Raw genomic sequence first — 19,575 nt, forward strand, 5'->3', positions numbered from 1 at the left:
TATATATATATATATATATATATATATATATATATATATATTTATATATATATGTATATATATAAAATATATATTGTCGCGACGGACCGACAGCCGGCGCGCAGGAGAAGAAAGGAAGATAGTCGCTCCTTCCCCAACTGTCGCACCAGCACGAAGCGGACAGCCTCGGGCCAAAGACGCCATCAGCCGGAAGGACCGTCACGGTGGGGCGGGACCGTTGACGCTACACCGGCCGGCGATTGGGGAATTCGTCGGGAAGATTCCACCACTCAGGCGACGAAGGAGGAGGATAAAAGGACGCGCTTCCGGCCGTACGAGAGAGGAGGAAATGACGGCGAAGAGACAGACTCCATGCGAGCGCTTCAGCGGCATACAGGCGCGCTAACATTGAGCACGACGGCAAGATTGATTCACTCCGCCCGCTAATCTCTCTCTCTCTCTCTCTCTCTCTCTCCGAAGGTGCGAGCGCGGACGAGACCGCCGGGTGGTGAGAACGCACGCACCGGTGGACGACGGCACGGGAGACCCACGCCCTGGTCTCAGGGACCCCGACACGCCCCCGTGAAGGTCACACGACAGCCACACCCCCACGAAACCCCACGCACTCACACACCCTCGCCCCCTCACAACGGACAGCTCACACTAAGATAAATAAAAACCACCCATTGTGACTGCAATCTGTCTCTTGTGGGTCTGTGCTCTGCCCTTCCCCCGAGCTAACTCACTACTATATATATATATATATATACACACACATTAAAAAACAGAAAACTTAACTGAAATAAATTGAAAAGATGAAACGAGTTTATTGTCTTAAGAGCTTTAAGATTCTTAGATGATGAAATATTTTGGATGTACTGTTGGACCTCCAACAGTACATCCAAAAGTGTACTGTTGGAGGTCCAACAGTACACTTTTGGATGTACTTGAATACTTTAAATACTTTAAATGAATACTTTAAATACATTTAAAGTATTCATTAAACTGTGGCGGCTGTGGATCAGGTGGTAGAGTGGGTCGTCCACTAATCGTAGGGTTGGTGGTTCGATTCCCGGCCCACGTGACTCCACATGCCGAAGTGTCCTTGGGCAAGACACTGAACCCCAAGTTGCTCCCGATGGCATGTTAGCGCCTTGCATGGTGTGTGAATGTGACAGTGTAAAGCACTTTGGATAAAAGCACTATATAAGTGTGCTATTTACCATTTAAATTGAGCTTTTTGTACATTACAGGAGCCAAACAGTACATCCTTAAAAAAACAAAGAGAAGCCCGGAAGCACATTGCAGTTAATAAACCTAGAAAATTCGACCCAAAATAGCTGCGTGTGAGGACAATCCCAGAAGATATGAAGAACGGTTTCATTAGGGGCACCACAAAAAGAACAACTTGCATCTATATCTAACTTAAACATTTTATTTAAAAAAACAAAAAACTTTAGCCAGGTAAAATTTGTGTAATAATTTGAATGAAATTTCTCCATCCTTGTTAGTTATTATGTATTTCAAAGGCAGAGTCCATACTTTTTCCAATCAATATGGTCAACCAAATTCTTCCAATATGACTCCACATATGGAGTTGTTACAAGCTCCTTTTGAAAGAGATCCAATTCCATAATTATGTGATGAAGGATGTGACCAAAAGCACAGTTTTCCTACTGGGAACTCAAATGGGTCTAAAGAAATGGGAAAGGTGTTAGATGATGTAACAGACTCCATTAGAAGCAGAACGACTCCTTTAGGAATAGTGTCTATTATAATGGAAAATTCCTTGGGAGTTACCGGGAAATTAAATTTACATAAAAATTCTTCATTTTAAATAAGACCTTCTGAGTTAAATAACTGGGAAACAGCCACAATTTTCTTCTCAAACCAATTACTGAAAAACAAGACTTATTCTTATATACAACATCTTGGTTGTTCCAAATAAAGTACTGATGAGGGGAAAAATTGTGATTAAGGATTAATGACCATACAAATAACTCTTGCTTATGGAACTTAGATAAGTTGTGAGGGATTCTAGCAATATTATGATTGCAGATCAATAGGAAGGGGAGAACACCTAATTTGGAAAAGTAATTAGGAATAAAATTCCACACTGAATTTGGATTACGCATAAACTGTCTAATCCAATTAATTTTGAAAGTGTTGTTCAGAGATGAGAAATCAAGAAAGTTCAACCCACCATACTCATGTATTCAGTATTACAGACTTCTTAACATAATGTATTTTGTTCTTCCAAATAAAGAGGATTTGATCAACTGACCTACATATCTTATTGTCCAGATACAGAGAGAGTGCAGCGATGTAAACCTGGAGATAACCTCAGCCTTAGCAAGCAATACCCCTCAAGGTCAAGTCTCTCTGCAACCACGCATTAAATCTTTTTTGGGCTTTTATTATAACAGGGTCAAAGTTCAAGGTACATCTATTATCTTGATTGTTAGTGATCACGATGCCTAAATATGTAACTTCAGATTGAACTGGAATATTATAAAGAGAGGGTGCTATGCAATCTTTAATAGACATTAACTCACATTTACTTATGTTTAGATTAAGACCTGAAGCTTCAGAGAACAGTTTTATATAATCAATTGCTATAAGGATTTGGGAAACATCTCTTAAAATAAGGTGGTGTCATCCGCTAACTGACTAACAGTAACTTCCCGAACCGCAATACGGATACTCCGAATACCGCTTTCACAGACAAACGGTGAAAGTAGCTGCACATAATGTAGAAATAAATAAGGAGAGATAGGACACTTGTCTGACTCCTCTAGATAAACTAAACCTTGGGGAAGTGCCACTCTTTAATTTAATCCAGCAGTTTCCATTATTGTAAAAGGTTTTAATTACTTTGTAAAACATATGTCCATCCATCCATCTTCTATACCGCTTTATCCTTTTCAGGGTCACGAGGAAACCTGGAGCCTACACCAGGGAGCATGGGGCACAAGGCGGGGTACACCCTGGACAGGGTGCCAATCCATCACAGGGCAAAACATATGTCCGAAACCAAATTTATGCAATGACTTAATAATAAATTGGTGCTCTAAAGCAGGGGTGTCAAACTCATTTTCACCGAGGGCCACATCAGCATAATGGTTGCCCTCGATGGGCCACATTAACAGTATGAATGTAACAAAATGCAATGTAATTTAAAATAAATTACACCTTATTATATTGTTAAATAACTGTTACTGTATTTATTATGTATTCAACTTACAAATATTACATATGCATTTGCACAGATGTAAAAATAAATGTTCAGTTTGAAACCCACATTACTTGAATCAGTGTTCAAACTATTTACACAAATAAAGAAAAATATTATAAACAAGTTATGATATTAACCCTTAACTTCATTCAGAACTTTTTTCAACACAGGCGGGGGGGGGGGGGGGGCTATGGCACGACCAACATGTATTACAGAAGTAGCATTCTACAAAAAGAACAACAATAATGAGGTGATGCTGTCTGTTCTTGAACACATCAAGTAGGTCCATCCTCAACCTGAGACACCATCTCACACACATCCTCATTCATAGATCATGTTCTGGAAATAACAAACACAAAATAAAATGCTCCCACCTTACTTCTGCATGGTATGGCATATCTCCATGCTCTGAGCCCCCCTCCTGCAAGAACAGCTGGAACTGGCGGTGATTCAGGCCAGCGCCCAAATAAAGTTCACTGTTTTCATGACCATGGTCATGATATCATCCAGCTCCAGAACCTTTCCACACAGAGCTTCTTGATGGATGATGCACTGATATGTTAGCAGGGGTGGGTGACAGTTACTTTTTTGCAATTTCTCCTTCATTAGTCCAACCAAGCCTGTTTTTCCTCCACACATCGCAGGTGCACCATCTGTAGTTAGTCCCACCAACTTTTCCCACGGCAATTTATTTTTACTTACGGACTTCTCCACTGCAACAAAAATGTCCCGGCCCGTTGTGGTCCCATGCAGGGCAGCTACATCCAAGAGCTCCTCAGTGACACAGAGGTCCGGCTTCATGCCGCTAATAAAAATGGATAGATGCGCCGTATCCATGTTGTCTGTGCTTTCATCCACAGCTGATGAAAAAGATAGACAGCTGCGTGTCTCTTCGGCCAGCTGTGTTACTAAATTTCCTGCTAATTCCACATTCTGCTGCGACTGCAGTTTGCCTTTTATTTCTGCTTCAATTCTTTCTTTTTCTTGGAGGCTAAATTGACTATACTTAGCTCCGTGTTTGGTGTCAAAATGCCGAAGTGGATTGTACTCTTTCACGACTGACACCGCCTCATAACACAAAAGACATACTGGTTTTTCACCTTGAAGTACAAACATGTATTCGTTCTCCCGTGGTTCATGAAACTGCCTTCCTTATGCATCAATTTTTCTTTTCTTGGACATGTTGAGGTTAATTTGTAGAGATTTCTCAATTCCAAATCGCCTCAGTATGATTTTTTTTCTCCTTCGAGTCTGAGAAATAAAATTTTATTCGTATATTTTGGATAGTGGAAATTTCCTACATTACCCATAATCCTCGACCACCGACGACACTGATGATTCTCCAATCAGACTGAGGCTCACAGCGTCATCTATCGCCGTGATCAGGTTATTATTGGAGTGACTGGACAGCTGGAGCGTCTGCTCTGAGTGTCTCTGACCGCCGCGGACGGGTTTACATTGGAGTCAATTGAGAATCCAGAGCGTTTCATACAGACGTGGAAGGGTCCCTTTTGCGTCAGTATCAGACGCCTAGGGGCGTGACAACTCGTCTGTATTTTACGAGTTGGGAATGAGAACAGCAAAAACGTATGTTAAGACAATCATGCACCTATCACGATCTCGCGGGACAGATAAAATGACGTGGCGGGCCACATTCGGCCCGCGGGCCTTGAGTTTGACACGTGCTTTAAAGAATCAAACACCTTATAAAAATCTAAAAAAACAGAATAAAGCTGTCCTCCTGTATCAATTCTGAATAATCTAATAAATCAAGAACCAATCTTATATTTTTAACAATGTGTCTTTTATTCATAAAACCAGACTGTGTCTCATCTATTACAGAATCCAGTACAGACTTTAATCTTTTAACAAATATAAGAGCTAAAATTGTGTAATCATTGTTAAGCAGAGATACAGGAGGCCAATTGTCAATTAAAAGTAAATCTTTCTTGGGTTTTGGGATTAAAGTAATTAAACCTTGAGTGAGGGTTGGGGGAAGAGTCTCATTCTGTTTGCTTTCTTCAAAGACCTTAAGTAAAAAAGGGGATAATTCTTTAGAAAACTGATTGTAGATCTCTGTGGTAACCCCATCCGTTCCGGGTGATTTATTGTTTTGAAGTTCTATAGCTGAGTTATTAACTTCTAATAAAGTAATTTCACTATCGCAGAGGTTTCTGTCATTTCTTGAGATAGTCTTGCAGGTTTTAACAGACTGCAGAAAAGTACAGGCTGCCTCTTCAGAATAACTTCCATGGTAAAGATTACTGTAAAAATTAGCGCAGAAACGTGCAATTTCTTGAGGATTACTGGTCACTGTTCCATCAATATTTAATATAATTCACAATCAGAAATACTCACCAACACGTCCAGTAAACATCCTTAAATACTTTAAAGACAATATAAAACATACTGTGTGGATAAAATAAGGATATTTTCCTACCTCAGCCCATGACAGAGCGGCGACAGGCTGTAGGATGACCAGTTTGTTTGTTTGTTTGTTTTTAGCATTAACGCTAACTTTTTTATTTTCTTCCTCTTCGTCCTTCTTCTTCTTCTTTCTGTTTTAAAGGAGGTTGGAAAACCAACTTGAGGTGCATTACCGCCACCTACTGGACTGGAGTGCGGGCAGCAGATTGGCAAGGGAAAAAAAACAATAACTACAATAATACTACTAAATAAATAAATAATTATATACTACATATTCATACTAAATTATTAAAGTCTCTGACTTATTAGGGATAATTTATTAGGGGACGGTGTATTTTCCCAGATGTTTTTCCCAGCAAGTTCTTTAGTGTCATGTTTTGTTTTCCAGTCTCCATCTCTAGCTCAGTTCTTTCCTCCTCATATCTTTTGCAGTCTAACAGAATGTGTTTTCTGTCTCTTGTGTATTGCAATGTGTGCAGAGTCCAGTGGGGTGTTTTCCTGTTCTGTGTAATGTTAGATTTAAGTCAGCGTGATCTATTCTAAGACTCATAATTAATCTCTTCCTTTCCATTTAAAATGGGGTTAATCTGCTCTACTTCATGGTATTTGTATTTCATCTGTTTCATGCTTTATCGATATTTTTGCCAGTACATCCACAGTTTCATTTCCTTCTACCCCTACATGTTCTGCTAACGCCCCCAACTGTAGAGAACTCTTTTCAGGAGAAAGTTGCAGACGCCGAGTGATGATTGACACTTTTCTGAATAGAAATAATGCTTTTTCTCAGAATAGTAAACAATAAACGTATATGCTGCTTGTCAGACTGTACGAACACGATCCCCGCTGTACTGTAAGCCATGTCACACTGTAGGATCTCAGTTCTCATTAATGTCAGACTGTACAAGACGTGAAAAACCGACGCACACAATAAGACTCGTACGGAGTAGGAGAAGTCACACTACAGGACTGTGCCTCAAATCTTCTGACACTGCCAGAATTTAAACCCCGCATTTCCATTTCCAGAGGGGGTGCGAAGAACGTCAAGTAGCACCGTGATGTCAGCAGTGAGATGCGCGAGCTGATAGCGAGTGTTCAGATCCAAATCCAGCCCCTCCAGCAAAGGAGAGAAGGAAAAATGACGACGGGCACCTAGACACACAGAAGCGGTATTAGGCGGATATTGACGAATTGGATTCACACTTTAAGATCTTTAAGAGTAACACACTATGGTTTATTAGTTACAGAGAAGTATAAGAGCTGAGGAGTGCAGGCTGAGAAACACACACTCTCGTACAGTCAAGGGCAGGCATGCAGACATTACACACACACACACACACACACACACACACACACACACACACACAGAGGCCTGTGCCGCCAGAAGGAAAGCAGAGCGTTATAACTTTAGAAGAATAATAAAAGGATATATACGAACATTAATAAAATAAATAAAAGAAAAGAACACTATAACTTTATAAGAATAATAAAAGAAGTATTAAGATATTATAAGGATAATATAATGATATTATGAAGTATGGAGTGCAGTAAATAACTTGCAAGCAGTATAACCATATATGAAACAGAAATGTAGAGCAAATAAATTATAAACCAGAAATACAGAAAATTGTGAAAGAAACTTACTCATAATATACTTGGAGGTGGGGAAGAGTCTTGTCTCACAGGAAGAAGTCAGGAGTAATACAGACGAAGGCTATATTACTCCTGAAAACCAAGAGGGGCCATTTATAAGGGTAGTTGAGTCACGTTGCACCTGCGAGATAACTGTGAGACCAAGGTCTCTCCGAAATGTTGTGTCTCATACCTCTTTCAAACCTAATGGTGTTCGGTAAAGGCTCTTTCCAAAACATACTGGTAATTTTGATAAGCCCTTTCTAAAACAGAATGGTATTCTTTGTGTAGAACACTGTATAAATAAAGGAGCCTCAGCTCCAGGTGTCAGATCACTTCTGAGAATTCTCATTGGTGTGGATCTCGTGTGGTGGAACGGAACCAATAAATCTGGAACCTTGCTTCTTCTCACTCACGGCTGTTGTTTTATTTTTCTATCTCCAACTGGGTTTGCAGATGTGAGTATTTGCTTCTATGTTGAATTTTTAAGTGTCTTTGGGTAATAGGCTAAATTTGAGCCAGCAGTTCATTAAAGGGGGAAACATGGAAAATATTTTCTACTGTATATTGGGGGAGGGGGGGGGCAGATTGGTATTTCCTCAACATTGGTGGGGGGGGCAACACACGACCCCTCCCCCCCCCCAAAAGAATGCGTGGTTATGCCATGAATATATTCATCATATAACACAACAATTACAATATATAATTTATCAACAAATGACATGCCCTGTTCTTAAAAATCTATTTAGAGCTATCAGAACTGCTGTTTTAGAAAATTAATCAACACCTTCTGACCAATCACAATCCAGAACAGCACTGTAATATAAACTGTAATAATGAGCTCTATTACCATTTAAACTTAAACAGTTCTCTTCTTCTCCATTGTGTCTTTCTGCAGGAAGACGACTTACAGAACATCATTTGATCAACACAGGTGACTTTAATGTTTACCAGACTGACAAGTCACAAATAAAGGTCCTGTTATGATCTGCTGCAGGCCAGACCACAACATTTCATACCAAAGCAACTCACACACACACACACACACACACACACACACACACACACACACACACACACACACACAGAGTACTAAATAGTCAGATTTTTATTCTGATTTCTGGGACAGTGAGTGTAAGTGTAAATTAGTAAAGAATGAACAGTCAGTGATGTTTATATTCACTGTACAGTCTATCAGTGATTTTATGTATCTCTGATTCCACTTAATTATTTAAATCAGTAAGATTACTGAGTGCCTCTGTATTCAGAAGGCACTTCCTGATCTGTTCTTTTCTTCTACCCAGTTGTGGGCTATTTCCTGTTCACAGTGTGTGGTTATTAACATCACCACAGAACTGCATGGTGTCATTACTCTTTCATGCAAAGCAGATCTTCCTCAGTTTCTGTATTCTCAATTCCCTATAAGAATATTTAACATGATTAATTGGCTTTTTTGTTGAGGTGTGTAGGGGAGAGCGGGCACAACCTAACACTTTCTGCTTTCTCACATTTGTGGAAAAGTACTTACGGTTCAAAGCATTTATTATTATTATTATTATTTACATTAATTTTTTTTTTTATAAATGCTTCAAAACATTGGAGCATTGAATTTAAATGTGTACATTAAATGTGTACATTGTTCCCTGTTAATATAATTACAAAAGTATGGAAACTCAAAGAAAAAAAACATGTGAATGTAATAAGTTTGATTTATGTACAACTTTGATCAATACTAAACCATTTATTATTTAAATATTAATAATCATTTGATTTGGTTTTCATTTTGTCTTTTAGTCAGTATATTATAAGAAATATAAACAATCCCATCAATACATTGAACACCTTAAAAGAAAGGTACAAGGTTTCCAAATGTTGAAGAAATGGTGAAGCAATAAATTGATTTTTTTAAGTTAATCTGTGAAAGTTGTACGCATGCAAAATGGTATGAGGTATTATCCCATTTTTCTTTGCCCAGGAGTGTACGGCTGTAGACAGTTTATTATGATTTGCAGCAGAATATCTGATATGAACATGGGACTGCAGAGTGACTGCACTTATTTTTAATCCGGGTGAACACTGTGTGATTTTTAATAGTCCTTTGTAACTGCTGCTTGTCAGACTGTACGAACACGATCCCCGCTGTACTGTAAGCCATGTCACACTGTAGGATCTCAGTTCTCATTAATGTCAGACTGTACAAGACGTGAAAAACGGACGCACACAATAAGACTCGTACGGAGTAGGAGACGTCACACTACAGGACTGTGCCTCAATCTTCTGACACTGCCAGAATTTAATCAGAGGGAAAATCTGATCACAATGGCGATTAATCTGCTGTCGGGGAACACGTCAAACTACAGATCAAAGACTACAGATTTTGGCCCAGGATTATAGGAATCTTTTAGGATTCTCAAAATTAGTCTCAGACATTTATTTATTTATTCATCAGACGACTAAATCGTGGTCAAAATCGTACAGTGTGAACCGGCTTAAGTATTTATACTCAGCTGTTGCTTATAAATCCAAACATTTCTGCATATTGCAGCTAAATATCAGTTAAAACAATATGATTTAATATTTATTCTGCTAGCATGGATCTGTCCCTCTTCTGACATACGCTCAGGGTCTTATTGTGGTAAAATGTTTTTCCTTCAGCCTGCTAGGATGTTCATGTTAGCATTGTTGGTGGATGGTGTAAAGAAAATAAACTGATAAAATGATGAATGTGCTCGGATCTGTACGCACCGTCTAAGAAGAACACCGGTGATGTGAGCAGATTATTGGACTGACAAAATACAGAACAGGATGTAGGACCGTGTGGCTAAAACCAGGTGTGAAACAGCAGCACTTGTCCTCAGAGCGCTGGAGGGAGTGTGTGAGAAATGGCCAAACTCCTGTCTACATTTCTTCTACAGATGCTGTTTGGTGAGTTCATACACACATTAGCAGATGATCAGATAGTAAACTATAAAAGACTGTTATTAGCCGCTGTAGCTGTGAAAGCGTGAGTAATGTTCAGGACTCTGAATGTATTAATGCACTATAGCTGGTTTGGACAGTGATGATGAATCTGCTCTCTTGTTGTTCCTTCAGGTTTCTTTACACCGTGTCTCCTTGAGATCGCTTCAACTGATCATTTATCTGTCCATCCTGGAGAGAACATCACCCTGCTCTGTAACATCACTAATTATTCTGAGATATCGTGGTATCGACTGAGATCTGAGGAGGTGAAGCTGCTGATATCTGCTGAAAAATTTAAACTAGAGAAAACCTTTTCCCTCAGTTATAATGTGAACGAGAGTCACTTTGATATAACAGAAAGCAGCAGTTCAGTCAGTTTAGTGATTATTGGAGTTAGAGAGACAGATCTGGGATTTTATTTCTGTGGAGGTCGAAACAGAACGACACACATTCAGTTTGGGAAACTCATCAGACTGGACTTTACAGGTGGGTGCCAATACTTTATTCAGTCTGATTATTGCTATTTAATTTCGTTTTAGTTTGTGTGTTTATTTTTCATAATATTATTGATATCTTGTGTATTATTTCAAGGATTATTTTTTATGAACAAACAGTAAAATCTCGCGCACCTGACACTCCAGACTTTTTAAAGTTCTGCTAATCTGGACATTATTTCCTCTCTTGCTTCGTTTTCTTCAAGGGTTCTTTATTTTGTTCAGCCACACTTTAAAGAGCAGTGTTGAGAATGTTGTTGAACTGTGAGGAGATCAGTTCAGTGTGCAGGAGAAAAGTGTTTCAAATAGTGACTCATGTCCCAAATTCATGACTGAGAGAAATCTTAATAAAAGAAAAATATAAGGAGAGATATCAGTACAGATGTGGTGAGCTGAAACTATTGTGATGATTAATGAAGCAGAAAAGAAAATACTTTTCTCTCGGTTATTGTTGTTGTTGTTTATTGTTACACAGTGTATAAGTGACAGCCTGATCGTTGTGTGTTTAACACTAAATTAAAGTTATAAAAGATATCAGAATGTCATCTGATACACTTTCCTCTCAGATACTTTACTGATATCTCTGTGTTCCTCTGTGTTTCAGCTGATCAGCATCATGAGACTGATCGTTCAGACACACAGCAGTCTGTAGGTCCTGCACTCTGTGGAATTATTATTATAATCCTATCATGTGTGTGTGCGGTCTTTGTTTCAATAAGCATCATCTGCTCCTCTCTGTACTGTTCCACACTACAAGGTGAGAACTTACAGCCTGAAGACCAACATTTACACCGTTCACCCTGTCACACACACTTCCCTTTATTTATGACACTTCCTGTTGTTCCAGGCCGTACAGCAGCCCTTATACACTAGTGCAGAATGAATGTGTAATGAAAAGGTTAGTTATTGTAAAAAGCTGTGTAGTGAAATCTGTGTGTTTGACATTTTTGAGATTGTCGTCTTTGTCTATGTTAAATTCTCTTATTTTTCAGATAAGTGTTCTTCCACTGGGGACTCAAACGAGAAGGTACCAGAAAAACGATGAAATGATGAAATGTAGTTGATGGAAGTCAGCGCTGAGATCATGTCACTATTAAAACAGACTAATAACGTCACATTATCAGATGTTTCTCTCTGCAGGAAGTGGACCTGCACCTGTCTGATTTGACCTCTGTGACCTACACAAGTGTCTCCTGATGGCCCAGAAAACATCAGCAGCATGAGGATCAGAATCAGCAGAGAACCTGCTACGATCCCATCGACCTCGCATACATCAAGTACTCACTAATAATCCGTGTGGTCTGAAGATTAATGACTTCCAGTTCTGCCCCCAAAAGCATGTTATCTGGGTGATTCCCCAACTGTGCCGTCATTCAGCTCTCGTAACTCTTAAACTTCAATTTTTTAAATAGTTGTTCAACAATGAATCGAGGAAAACGTTCATTTAACTATTCAAAAATGTCTTAACTTCAAACAACAACAATAATAATTTATTTACAAGGATTCTTTCGTACATTTTGCTCTTAAAAGAGTTCCAAGGTTAAAAGTAGTGATGTTAAAGCTTCATGAAGAGTTGAAGCATTAAAGCCAGATGTGTTGAAGATGTTTGTTTCTTTGGGCTATAAGTGCACACTAGAGCTCTAGTGGTTAAAAGACTTTAGTCCTGTGTAACATGTAACACTGCACTGTGTGTACAGGCCAATACGAAGTAAATGACTGATATAATCAATATCAAATAAATGAATTGCTGAAGGTGAATTACTGTGTTTATTTTACTCCAGACAAAAGCCCAAAGCTTTATATAAACACATGTGAAACGTGGACAGAGATGTGGTGCAGTTTCCTGCTTTTATTTCTGTCTTTTTTTTTTCTTTTTTTTTAAATAAACCTTATAATGCTAATAGTTCCACATTATTTGCACTGTTTTATAGAACTTTAATCTGTTCTTGTCTATAAGATTAAAATGTAGGGAGGAATATTATGTTTCAGCTGCTCAGTATTTCGTTAAACAGGCAGTGAATGGCTCTTTGAGATTGAATATGGCTTGTACAAAGTCAGAGGGTGATGAGGTGTGTGTGTGTGTTTTTGGGGGAAAATAATTATTTCTACCCTGTGATTAATCCAGATTAATTTAATAAAATACTGTAGTAACCTCAGGGCTAAAGCCACTACATCTTATTGTTAGCCAGTTATTTACCTTCTTTATTCTACACTTGATATATTTTTCTGCCCACTTTAAAATGCTACTCATTGCAGAATGGTGCCGGTAGGTGGCGATATTTACTGACTGGAAGAAGAAAGTCATACATATAAATCTTAGTCCACAAAACAGGACAGGTCTTGAACTTTATTTTATATCTTTATTTGAAGAGAGATTAAATGTCAGTTATCAGATTCTGATGGTGGGTTAAATCTTTCTTCTAATCCCTGTAAAACTCTTTAGATTTTAATACGGTCTGTTAAACCTGACTGCAAATTAATTTAAAAAAAAATTATAGAATTATAATAGACATATTAAACATTACAGCATTTTATTATTACTCCTCACTGAACATAGCAGATGAGAATATTAAGTGAGATCTTGTGTCTCAGTTCAGAAGAAAAAGAATCGATTGTATTTTACCCAGTTGTTGGTTATTTCCTGTTCAGGACATGTGGTTTTAGTATCATTGTGGTTTCAGCGTTTGATCAAAACAGGTCCTCAGAACCACAGTAACGTGTTTTATTATGTTTCTGAATTCTCGATAAAGGTTTTCAGTATAATCCCCCATTAGAGCATGTAGACAATGAGTATTCATTATAGCACGATCTACATTGTGTATTTTGCTCCCTGATTAACAACCAACGTTCAGGAGTTCATACTGCAGATCCCCTTCCTGTTAGACTTCTTCAGCAAGCACCACTTACACTCAAATATATTCAAGGGCGTAACCGTGGTATGGACCATGTTGGGGTCCAAGTTCATCCAAAGTTTGATACTGAAAATTCTCATATTTAGAACATAGTTGTAGGATTACGGTTATCGTTTGAATTCAGGTGATGTCTGAGTGATAGAAGCTCCCACAGCATGGGGAAATTGTAGGGTGCTGTGGACGTCCTGTGGGCAGATGTATTCTCTGCTCCATAACCTACATTAAACCCACCACACCAAGTAGAGACGAGCTAAGATGTGTGCAGGCAAACCACACACGCTAACATTTAAACACGCAATCACGACTTTTAAACAAACTCAGAAAGGATGGCTACCTATGAAACTAAATTCAACACTATACATGTTGTGAATACAATTTCCCCACAGATGATTCCAAGCAATGCTGTGCTGCCTGCATCGTGACCAGGTACCATTATGTTCCCAGAAGAGCAATGACTGACTTAGATGATCATTTTAATTTGATCAACTGAACATTCTGTTTGTGTAACTGGTGTCATTTATTATGTTAATGTCATCATGCTGTTTAGCTTGCTATGTAATAAGTGTACAAAGTGTACAACAATATATAGTGATAACCTGAAACATTAGCTATGTAAAGGGTACTGGAGTTTTCTTTTCTTAATTCTAAAGACAAACCGCCATCACTAGTTCTGAATGGAGAACTACAATATGGCCACACCTCAGACATTAGTTCCATATCTCTTGTTGCCAAGCTCGCACACCTCAGCATTATGCTGAGCCTTATATCTGTAAAATCACTGAGTCATCCTGAGCCCAAATGTAGTGTAAAGGAATGAAATTCTGTGCAACTTTTCTCACTTTCACTCGCATTTATAACAGTCTGTCACAGCGTGAGGGTTCACAGTGAACTTGGCGGGAGGATCTGCAAGTGAATGCAACGTTAATGGTCAAAAACTGGACCTGACGTTAGCCTAGCCTACGTTGTGGGTGTGCAAATATCAACAGTTAATTGACGTTCTTAAGAACAAACCAAGCCATGGTATGATGCCTTCTATACTAAGCTAAGGTCACCTACTATTTAGGTATCTAGTTACTGACTGTCTGAAAAAAGCTCTCATGTTCTGCTGCACTTTTCTACACTTGGCTGCTGTCTCCATTTCTTACAGACTGAGCGACTAAAATATATCAACGAACTTGCGTTGAGTATGGGCGCAACCAAGTGTACAATTGGAGGGGGGGCTACTTTCCTTAACAAACTGAAATTTATTAAAAAGGAATAGACATAAATAAATAGAATAGATGAAGAAAAGACAGATCCGTTGGCAGGGTTCATTAAAGGGGGAAACATAGAAAATATTTTCTACTGTATATTGGGGGGACAGATCGGTATTTCCTCAACACTGGTGAGGGGGGCGACACACGACCCCCCCCCCCCAAAAGAATGCGTGGTTATGCCATGAATTTATTCATCGTATAACACAACAATTACAATATTTAATTTATCAACAAATGACATGCCCCGTTTTTAAAAATCTATTTAGAGCTAACAGAGCTGCTGTTATAGAAAATTAATCAACACCTTCTGACCAATCACAATCCAGGATTCAACAGCACTGTAATATAAACTGTAATAATGAGCTCTATTACCATTTAAACTTAAACAGTTCTCTTCTTCTCCATTGTGTCTTTCTGCAGGAAGACGACCTACAGAACATCATTTGATCAACACAGGTGACTTTAATGTTTACCAGACTGACAAATCACAAATAAAGGTCCTGTTATGATCTGCTGCAGGCCAGACCACAACATTTCACACCAAAGCAACTCACACACACACACATACACACACACACACACACACACACACACAGAGTACTAAATAGTCAGATTTTTATTCTGATTTCTGTGACAGTGAGTGTAAGTGTAAATTAGTAAAGAATGAACAGTCAGTGATGTTTATATTCACTGTACAGTCTATCAGTGATTTTATGTATCTCTGATTCCACTTAATTATTTAAATCAGTAAGATTACTGAGTGCCTCTGTATTCAGAAGGCACTTCCTGATCTGTTCTTTTCTTCTACCCAGTTGTGGGCTATTTCCTGTTCAAGTGTGTGGTTATTAACATCACCACAGAACTGCATGGTGTCATTACTCTTTCATGCAAAGCAGATCTTCCTCAGTTTCTGTATTCTCAATTCCCTATAAGAATATTTAACATGATTAACTGGCTTTTTTGTTGAGGTGTGTAGGGGAGAGCGGGCACAACCTAACACTTTCTGCTTTCTCACATTTGTGGAAAAGTACTTAGGGTTCAACGCATTTTCTTTTTTTTACATTAATTTTATAAATGTCTGGTACAAATATTTTGTCTTTTTAAAAATTTTTTTATATATAAATAATACATGTACACTTGTCATTATTTAACCAGAAAGAAGAGAAGTGAAATGTTAGAAGGTGCCTCATAGGTGGGTCACATTGTAACATGTGTGGGGTTCATTTTAACATGACCATATGACAGTTTAAAAATCCCCCTCTAACAATTTAATCTGATTTAATTAAAAACATACACGATAAACTATGATATTATGTCAGTAAAACATTTATTAACTTATAAAATCATAAAGTCTTACGAAATAATGTACATTTACATACAACAAGTTTTAATGCTTGAAATCGCTTACTGTGACAGTACCTACTGCACGGCCATTGAAACAGTACGCACTAATCAGTATGTGTGTGTAGTATGAATACAATCCTGGACATACTACATCCACCATGTTGGCATTGTCATGTGACCTTCAACATCGTCATAAACTCAAAAATCTTAAAGCAGGGATCTCAAACTCAATTTACCCGGGGGCCGCTGGAGGTAGAGTCTGGGTGAGGCTGGGCCGCATCAAGTATTCCACAAAAAAAGGATTTCAAGTATTCCAAAAACAGTACAACCGATCCAATCTTCTTAATCTTTAGTAATAACTATTCAGAACATGCAGAACATGAACGGTTCTTCAGAACATAGGTTTCTCTTACTTCCTCCTACTCCTTGCTGCCAGAGACTTGGCAGCGCTTCCTCTTACACAGCTGAGACACATTTGGCTTGAGGGAGGAAGCAACTGAGACCCTCAGTATGGCTCGAAGATGCTCATCTGTAAGTCTGGACCTGAACTTTGATTTATTAAAGTTCATAGTGGAGAAGAGCTTTTCGCACAGATGGGTGCTCCCAAAAAGGCACATGATTCGCTTGAACATCTTGGAAAGCTCAGGGAACGTGGGGGGCAATTCTCTCATAAATTGTCCAAGCTTGTCTGTTTTTCCACTCACCTCCCTGAACTTGGCTTTGAGTTCAGAACTGCACTGCAGGTCAATTAGCTCCAACTGAACCACAGGGGGGGCATCTTCCACATCGAAGGAGAAGGGGTCAGCAAAAATTTGAAACGTGGCTCTGTGTGTCTTGAAGTCTGCAAACCTGTGATCAAATTCTTCCTGTAGCTTTAGAATGGTATCAGCATACTTCTCACCACTGAATGGTGTGCCTGAATCCATGAGCGCCTTGCATGCTGGGAAATGGCAGAGGTTTGTCTGAGAAAGCTGGGCTTTCCATAACACAAGTTTTGTGGAGAATGCTCTGACACTGTCATATGCAACACTGACAAGCTGGCCCTGGCCTTGTAACTTCTTGTTCAGTACATTCAGCTCCTGTGTGATGTCAACAAGAAAAGCTAAGTCCATTAGCCATTTGGGATCACTTAGTACAGGAACAGCCATCCCATCCTTATCCATGAAGGCTTTCACTTCTGCTCTCAACTCAAAAAACCTCTTCAAGACCTCCTCCCTGCTAAGCCAACGTACCTCGGTGAAGTAGAGCACATCCTCATATGCTGACTCTATTTCCTCCAAAATGGCGTGGAACTGCCGGTGCTTTAAGCCCCTGGATCTGATATGGTTGATGCATCTCACAACGTCAGACATCACATTGTCACACTTAAGGCATTTGCTGCAAAGGGCCTGCTGATGGATAATGCAGTGCAAAGCAATGGCCTCTTCCACACCCTCCTCTTCCAGTGTTCTTTGAACAAGTGCCACCCGTCCATTTCTCCTCCCCGTCATTGATGGCGCTCCGTCGGTTGTTATTCCAGCAAAACTCTTCCATAGTAAGCCGGCATCCACAATGGCATCACACAGCTGGTGGAATATCTCCTGACCGGTGGTCTGGCCATGCATTGGAATCATTGTGAGCAAATCCTCCATCACTTCAAAATTGTCAACACCACGGACATATATTGCGAGCTGCGCAGTGTCAGTGACGTCTGTGCTCTCATCAAGAGCGACTGAGTATGAATGGAAATGTCTAGCTTTCTCACGCAGTTGATCGTAAATGTTATCCGACAGGTCCGAAATGCGCTCCGCCACTGTGTTGGCTGAAAGGCTGATGTTGCTAAACTGACCTTTCTTTTCTGGACAGACTATACTTGCAGCCTGTAACATGCACTGTTTGATGAACTCGCCATCTTTGAATGGCTTTCCTGCCTTAGCAATCATCTCACTCACCACGTAGCTAGCTTCGACTGCTGCATCACTCTCTTTGCTTGCTTTCTTGAAAAAATCTTGTTGCCTCAGTAGACATGTTTTAAGTTTGGCGACCCGGTCCTCTCGCTCATCTCCCTGGTATTTTGCATACTCCTCAGCGTGTCTAGTTGAGTAATGACGTCTGATGTTATACTCCTTGTGCACCGCAACTTTATCTGTGCATATTAGACACGTCGGAATGCCCCTGTGCTCTACAAGAAAATATTCCGTTTCCCACTTCTCCTGAAATTGTCTGTGCTCATCGCCAACCTTTCTCTTCACGGCAGTGTTTGAAAAAGACATGACTGGGTGACAAAAAAAAACGTATTTGCACTGGGTAACACTCCCAAAACACGTTTCAAGTGACCAACGTTGATCATTCGTGTTGTTGTCACGAGCCTGAGCTATGGTAGCCCACAAGTGTTAAAAAAAATAAAACGCCCAGGGCAATGACTCACGCAGGTGCATGTGAGAAAAAGTTAGTGGGGGCGGGCCGCACTAACAACAAGCTTTGATTTCAAGTAGGGGGCCACAAAATATCGTTCCGCGGGCCGCAATTGGCCCCCGGCCGCGAGTCTAAGACCCCTGTCTTAAAGGGACCACCAGATTAAAACAACCACTATAACAGCAAAATGATTTATATCATTCTTACAGTTTTCATCTGCGTTTTTACAGTGTTTGTGAGTACAGCACAGCGGGGACACCGGGCAGCTGCTCGGAGATCACGACTTCACAAAAGGGTTTTTTTTTACATTTTATTTTATTTTTATTTTTTTGCTTTTTTAATGTAAGTATTAGCACATATCTGTCTAAAATTGACCTCAGATCTGGTTCCTCGACTCCCCCACACACAAAGGGCTTTGTTAACAGAATAATGACAAATGCCAATGAATTTAATTTAATTTATTTAGTGTATTTGTCATACCACATAGCTATACAGGAATGAATGAATGAATGAACACATACACTAAACAAACACAACTAATAAAAATGTATGCATCTATAGGCAAGCAAAAAATAATAATGAATGAATTAAAAAAAAATCATTAAACATGAATAAAAATGAAAGATTAAATGAATATATACACGACTATATACATATTTACAGACTGTGAGCCCCACATCCTACAGCTACCTCAACACAGCTGTGCCAATCCTGCAGCTGTATTTTGATGAGGCAGCTGACCTTCGTTGTGAACTCCGGCTTTCTCAGTAGTCCATCAAGGTCCTCATCACTGCCCTAAAGTCCAATTCCAAATTGAGGAGATTGATTGCTTTCCCCACCGCAGATGACCTGGAGGCAGTTGGTGCAGGTTTTGCACAGCTGGCCGGGTCTCCATCGTTCTGTGTGGCAGGTGGCGCAAGAGACAGCTGTCACATCCGAATTAA

The 19,575-nt window shown here is 39.4% G+C and overlaps 2 protein-coding genes across 7 annotated transcripts in view; one reads left to right on the plus strand and one right to left on the minus strand.

Moving 5' to 3' along the window:
- Window positions 1-5,748, minus strand: part of LOC128618010 (uncharacterized) — a 31,840-nt gene extending 26,092 nt beyond the window's left edge. The window contains exon 1 of the mRNA XM_053641352.1: window positions 5,655-5,748. The gene's annotated coding sequence lies outside the window, so the exon portion shown is untranslated. The remainder of the gene's footprint in view (window positions 1-5,654) is intronic.
- Window positions 5,749-8,185: 2,437 nt separating this feature from the next.
- On the plus strand, window positions 8,186-12,262 carry LOC128618011 (uncharacterized). 6 transcript variants are annotated; one of them, XM_053641354.1, is made up of 6 exons: window positions 8,186-8,204; window positions 9,926-10,195; window positions 10,364-10,717; window positions 11,330-11,482; window positions 11,718-11,752; window positions 11,866-12,262. In XM_053641354.1, the coding sequence occupies exons 2-6, from the start codon at window positions 10,153-10,155 to the stop codon at window positions 11,920-11,922; spliced, it is 642 nt and encodes a 213-aa protein (XP_053497329.1). In that variant the 5' UTR covers window positions 8,186-8,204; window positions 9,926-10,152; the 3' UTR covers window positions 11,923-12,262. The 6 variants fall into 6 exon arrangements, 4 of the variants coding, with proteins under 4 accessions (XP_053497329.1, XP_053497332.1, XP_053497328.1 ...); XR_008387663.1 differs by lacking the exon at window positions 8,186-8,204 and adding an exon at window positions 11,573-11,623 and having other exon boundaries at window positions 9,713-10,195; window positions 11,850-12,262; XR_008387662.1 differs by lacking the exon at window positions 8,186-8,204 and adding an exon at window positions 11,573-11,623 and having other exon boundaries at window positions 9,713-10,195.
- The last annotated feature ends 7,313 nt before the right edge of the window (window positions 12,263-19,575 follow it).

The sequence above is a fragment of the Ictalurus furcatus genome, chromosome 14, assembly GCF_023375685.1.
Source record: "Ictalurus furcatus strain D&B chromosome 14, Billie_1.0, whole genome shotgun sequence".
NCBI classification, from domain to species: domain Eukaryota; kingdom Metazoa; phylum Chordata; class Actinopteri; order Siluriformes; family Ictaluridae; genus Ictalurus; species Ictalurus furcatus.